Source organism: Danaus plexippus (assembly GCF_018135715.1).
Source record: "Danaus plexippus chromosome 3 unlocalized genomic scaffold, MEX_DaPlex mxdp_25, whole genome shotgun sequence".
Classification (NCBI taxonomy): Eukaryota; Metazoa; Arthropoda; class Insecta; order Lepidoptera; family Nymphalidae; genus Danaus; species Danaus plexippus.
Genome location: NW_026869844.1, coordinates 3,034,564 through 3,041,303, shown reverse-complemented (window position 1 = coordinate 3,041,303; position 6,740 = coordinate 3,034,564). Strand labels below are relative to the sequence as shown.

At 29.6% G+C, this 6,740-nt stretch overlaps 1 protein-coding gene across 1 annotated transcript; it reads left to right on the top strand.

Annotated features, from left to right (window-relative positions):
* Nucleotides 1–483: 483 nt before the first annotated feature.
* Nucleotides 484–6,268, top strand: LOC116769742 (uncharacterized). The gene is made up of 8 exons (XM_061526640.1): nt 484–686; nt 769–896; nt 971–1,098; nt 2,790–2,794; nt 3,686–3,766; nt 4,870–4,933; nt 5,798–5,934; nt 6,104–6,268. The coding sequence occupies exons 1-8, from the start codon at nt 549–551 to the stop codon at nt 6,266–6,268; spliced, it is 846 nt and encodes a 281-aa protein (XP_061382624.1). The 5' UTR covers nt 484–548.
* Nucleotides 6,269–6,740: the final 472 nt, after the last annotated feature.

Sequence of the window (6,740 nt, the reverse complement as noted above, 5' to 3'; positions counted from 1 at the left end):
CTCATTATTATCTTTTGTTGTTGTTATGTACGTTTTTTTATTTTATCTCTAATATACTTATGTATGCATGTATGCATGACTAAATTGTCTATTTTTAAATATTACTTTATATGGCTATTGCAATTATTACTTTTTGGGACATCAATAAACAAATAAATAAAATAAATAAATTAGTGTATTATTAAAATAATTAAAGTGTTTCGTATAAAATGATAAAGTAATACTACCACTCCACTGTACACTAATAGAATAAACTCGTTTATAGACGCATCCTGCATCCACATATGTACATTGCTAGACCGCCAATGAGATAAATATTGCTTTCATATTTTAGAAAATATATTCATAGATAAGAAACGACAAAATATATAAATATTTTTCATTTAAAATAATTTTATAATTGAAGCTTCTTGGTTTAAATCACTCGCAACTTGAGTACACTTAATGAACTTTTTATTTTCGTGTCATGTGTCATACACTTGACGTATTTTAATCTGCATAAACAATATCTTAAGTATAAATATTACAAATTTTATTGCTTTTATTCGATGGAAGACACTTTGGGTTTACAAAAGGCTGAAGACAAACAGTCGACATATGGTTGGCAATTGGTTGATGATGGTGATCTATCAAGAACTGACGTTTCACACAGATTGAATAGAAGTCATCTGCAAGTGATAACGAAGGTGAAAGTATTGCATTTCTGGATCAACAGATATTTATTCTTAACCTTAATATGTTTGATATGAATATTATTTTATTTATTAGCATGAAATACCTTCCGATCGACCTGCCATTCCAGCTACATTTATGGAAAAATTATCGTTTTTTCGAGCTTATACCTCTACATTGAGTAAATTAGAATTACTCTGCGAGCAGCAAAATAGTGTTCAAAGGTATTTATTATATGACGATAATAAATACGTAACCTTTTGTGCTAGGCCATGTTAAATCTTTATATTTATTGCAGATTTCTTTGGTTTTATGTTTTCAACGTTCTATGTAAAAGTCTACCAATGACATACATATATTTATTCCTAAGCATCTACTCACCTGATCAGCATTTATTTTTACCGAAAATGGCGCCACTTTTATATGGTATAAAATTATATATTATTTTAAAATTAGAATGAAAAATGAAAATAAAAAAATATATGTATTTTCAGGATATAATTTTATATTCTTAGTAACTAGTTTTTTTGGTCTAGCCTTAATGTTACAGGGTGTTTCATTCTATATTGCATATTTTGTGTTTGGAATTATCGACAAAATACCTTGGAATAGGTGATTTGATATTTGTTCATAGATTCGTTCTTGTTTTTCTGTCATTAGTTTAATTATTTCAGATAAAGATAAATACTAATAACATAATAAATTAACTAAATTCTAGATGTGAAATTAAAGAACATTTTTACTATGGTTATAATTATTCCTGTCTTGATTTATTGCAATTCACACAAAAAATCTCTACCAACGATGAAGTTATTTATGATGAATACAGACAATTGTATAAAATAGGAAAAAGGGAATACTTTACCTTAGCTCAAATTGATTACTTTGAGTAAGTTTTATGGTCGCATAAAATAAATAAATATATATTTTATAATAAATAAATAAATTTTATGATTGATTTTAGATGATTATAATAAAGACTGTAATTTAGTTGAACTGTTCTATCTTGTTATTGTGAGACGGTAGCATTATTTAAAATGTAAGTAGAAAGGCACAAATTATCTTAAGTTTTTGATTCATAATAACGATATTTCACTCATTAAATTTGAAGTATGTAAAGAAATTAATAGAATAGAAAAAAAATTAAAAACAAATTAATCAAAATTAATTCCCTAATGTATTAATTTAGTTAAGGCCGTAATTTTTGCTTCAAGGCCGTAGACACCATCCAACGTTTAACTTTTACAATAGTTTTGTAATATCAAACAAAATCGCTAAAAAACATACGATATACATCACAAGCTATATAACCAAACTCTTTATCTGTTCCAATAATGACGATTTCTTCGATACATGCATTTCAATCCATAGATAATTATGTACTAAGTATTGAATAAATACCACATTTACGGTCTGCACGTAGAAATATTATCTCGGCGTCCAGACCAGACATATATCTGTGTTCGCGAATTTTAAAACGCGATGTGTTAATAGAGCTTACCATTCCTTGGGAGACCAAAATTCCCAAAGACTATATATAAGTGGCCTAGTTTGTCCATTGTGTGTTCACACATTTCATACACTGACTTAGATGCGCGCCTATTTTCAATATCATATACCTTTATCAAATAACTTTACTCTGCCCTTGCGAAGGCTAATGATTACCTACCTTATAAAAAATGTGAAACTTCATGATAACCAGTCTGAGTTTGAACTCAAACTGTTCACAAAGATTGTCGTACTGAGCGTAAAGCATGTGAACATATCATTATATATTATACGAATGGAAAAAACACTGGTATATGCATGTACCCCTGATTAATTCAAAGCTTTCAACCTTATCATATATGAAATTACGTTGACGAGAGAGAGAGAGAGAGAGTGAAAGATAGGCACTCCCAGTACAGTTTACAATTACAGTTTATAGTTAGTACAGTGTGATAGAACGTAAGTTTGCATGTTGTTTGGTTGCTGTAATATTTAAAGCTTACATATTGTTCGTCACTATCTACCTACAGTTGGTGAATTCATTACACTAAATAGGAGTACAGTTATCTTACCATTCAATAAAATGACGCGTTTCGAACGATGTTAGGGTTGTCTCGAATTCGTCGCAGATCAGGTATTTTTGTGAAAGCTCACACCTGCTTTAACGCTGTGATACGCAAGAATTATTTGTGAGTGAGCTTTGTGCGCACATTGCAAGCCAGCTGAAATGCTTTTTTGAACTTGACAACCTCTTTATTAATCAATAACTACATTGGACACTGCTATTTAACAAACACATTCCTGTACTTAGGCATCTTAGAGTATTGTAATGAGTAGTGAAAGTAATCCATTTATAAGTTTAATTATTTCCATTTACTTATTACATATACATTAATTATATAATTTTAAGTTTGGATCTTTATAATACTTTTTTAACTTAACGTTTTTTATTCCTTAAATTTGATTTTTATTGTTATTAATATTATGAGTTATAACACCTCAAAACAAATCTTTATTTTATACGTATTCATTTTCCAGCCGTTTTATAGATTCATACGATGAACGATTGGATTGGAATAAGAAAGAAATTCTGTTAGTTATTATATTTTTCTTGTGGACATCAGCTGCGTGCCTACGAAACCATATATCTAAACGGTACACTTGGAAGGTACAAAAATAAATAGCGGCGATATTTTTGTAATCAAATGTTTTCTTTAATCAACTGATTACTCGAAATCTGTTATTAATAGAAGTGTTAGTAGCAGTAGATCAAAAAACATGAGATTGTTAAAAAAATGTCCAACGATGTTACAGATTTTACACCGAGCACAACTGGCACTCTGTGTTATATATGTATTATCATTTATACATTTAATAATTACTTACACCGACGGACCCATCAACTATATAGAGCACGATTTAAATAATATTTTAATGGTAAGCACTCATTGAAAACATTAGATTTTTTTTTTGGGAAAATACTATAAATTAACAATACTCACATCTTGTTGTTTGTATATTAAAGCTCGCTGATTTTGATTTGCTTGCTGAATCAATGACTGCTCCTCCAGTGGCTCATATAATATTTTCAAGAAGCGGCGATAAGGTAAAAGAAAGTTCGATAAAAAATAAGTACCTACGGTAATAGCTACGTTTTAAAGAGAAATCGATGTAATTAATATTATGATAGAATTTTAAAAATCACTATAAAATATTTCTACATTATGCAAATTGTTAATAGCAATTAATTTTTAACAGTCCAACATTCAGAATCGCACTTATTTTGACTTAAATGCCACTCTCTGGTATTTTTAGCATAATCCCGAGTTTAAACCCGCTACAAGGCGTTGCCTTCTTCTTCAATGTTTCAATAAAGTTTATCATATTTGCATGTTGCATTTATAATTTTTATTGCTATTGTCAAGCACTATCTCAGTTTTTGTCGCCACGTGACATAATATTGCTATTTTTTTGGTTCCACTCCATTTAGGGAGCCAATTATTGTTTATGTTATCAATGTGAAAATATTGTAAGGTAGACATCAAATGTCATATGATATCGTGCACATGTATTTTGAGCTTATCTGAAAGTAGCCACAACACATTCACATCGAGACGAAACACTGTTTCGAGACTAGTCGAACCCGCAGCGGTCAGCACCCTTGTCTATTGATGATGAACGAAAGTTATTCCTGGCATTCGCACATTTATAAGAAAACGCTAACTTCAGAGAGAGCATCTACGTTGACAAACCATCCTCCATATTAATGATAACCTTGACACATGCACATGTTATATTTTTGGCCACATTTTATTCCGCGTTTTTAGTTGTTTAGTAGTAGCAGATTAAAAATAAAAAATCTATGATTTTTCATGCATGATTGGATGAAGAAGTCTAAAGGATTTCTACCTTATTTATTCTAGAAAAGGGGAAAAGTCAAATCTTTGAAAACCTCCAGTCTAATGAGTCGGTGTTAATGTTTACTTGCAATCTTTTATGTATTAATGCAATTAAAGTTACAAGCTTCAGTTCATTTATCTCAATAATTTTAGGTTTTTTGAAAAGTTGTTAAATTTCTACTGTGTTTAGAGTTCATCAGCATAAAGACCATCATATCTGACGGCATCTTGAACACTTCTAACTATATTTTATTTCGATAAATGAGATGATTTTTGTATAATTAATTTATAGTACTCATGTTCCTTTTAGGTTGATCCAAGCCTTGACAGTGCCTTGATTAATTTATCAAATTCAGTTTTTTATATATCGAGAGCAGTGACAAGTTATTTGTGTAAGAAATACGGAGAAAATTGGGTAAACGCTTCAATAATATATATTTCTTATGGTGGGTACTTTATGGCATGTGCTAGTTTTGGTTTCAATTGCTTATATTATCTTTATATTTTATTGTAATATTATATTTTGTTGCGGTAGGCAGCACATCAATGTTTTTTACTTGGCCAATATATTTTTCTACCTTATACGGAGGAGAACTTTATGTCCTCTTATTTTTGGCTTTAAACGCCGTTGTGGACTACTTCACCTGTGTAAGTAATTTAATTTTTTATTTCGTGTAACTGAACTACCTATGACTTTAAATGTAATCTTTTATTTTCTTTGTTTTAGTTGATCACATTTCAATGTCTTATACAAACTTTCATAACAGAGTGGGAAAAAATTAAACCTTGGTGTGCTTCTTGTATTATTTTGGCGGCAGGACTGGCAGGATATTTTACAAATTTTTTGGTATGTTCACGTGGTCCTGTTATAGTTTTAATTTTAGATGTGATTAAAATCCACTATAATACGTGTATATACAAATAATATTTCAGTTAAAATAAAGATGTGAGTATAATGTTTAATAAAATGAGATTAAATTATATGCATGTGCATATAACTTGTGGACGAAATATTTTATTCTCTTAAGCTGGGTTGAATGTGATAAAACACGCATTACCCAAATTAACAGTGCACCGTAATTATCACATCTTTATTTATTTGATCAGTGAGATTAATGCATACCCGCTTTTGTACACTAATTTCAATAGAAATAAAATTTTTATAACATTCAGTATTAAAATGTATGATATTTTTTAATAGTTCATCGAATTTGGATTTATATTTTGGACGTGTTTGTCAACACTCTCGGAAACGATAATTATATTTTGGTTATATCCTATGGGTAGATTGGTCGATGACATAACATTCCATTTTGGAGTTCCACCAACTAGACTGAGAATATGGAGTTTATTTGTTCTCCCAATCTTTTATTCCGTGAGTATGGAAATAGCTATTATATTTTAAACTTCATCTCATTGGTCAGAAGGATTATTTTTTTCAATATAATGTTGTGAGTCGACTGTGGATCGATTTAATCTAAATTTACCTTATTATTAAACTCAAGAGTAAAAACAGAATACCTAATATCTTGTTCTCATTTTAGATTAAGTGTTACATACTTATAGACACCTATTTAAAAATGGAGTTTTATGAAGAGATGGTGAATTATAAAATGTGGACCTTTATAATACAGTCTTTAGTGATATTATTTGGCGCAATTTATATATTTTTTTATTATATTCATAAGAAAAAGCAGGTAATATCTTAGGATACAGGCCATATGAAAATGAAAAAATCATAGTTCAATTAAAAAGTATTATTTCAGAGAATATTAAGTCTCTTAACTCCAGTAGCAGAATGGGGCCCTAGAAGTTATAACCTCAGACAGTTGAGGAGAAAATTTGATTCAAGAAAGGTTAATTTTAAAGAATTATATATTACAGCCAAAAGAACGTAGTAAAAGAGAAAATACGACAACATTTCAACAAAAAATAATAATTTCTCTTTATGGATATAAAACATATACCTACATATGTTAACATAAATATGTCAACTTCCCATTACTTTCCATGTATATGTTAAATTGAAAGTTACATTACACAATTTGAATCTTGCAGTACGTACGGTCTCAAGCACCAAGAGATCTCAGTCGCAATTTAATCGAAAAGACAGAAAAGACATCATACAAATTGGACCTTATTTACGAAGAGAGGAAACGAAGAGTCACGTTTGAAGAGGTT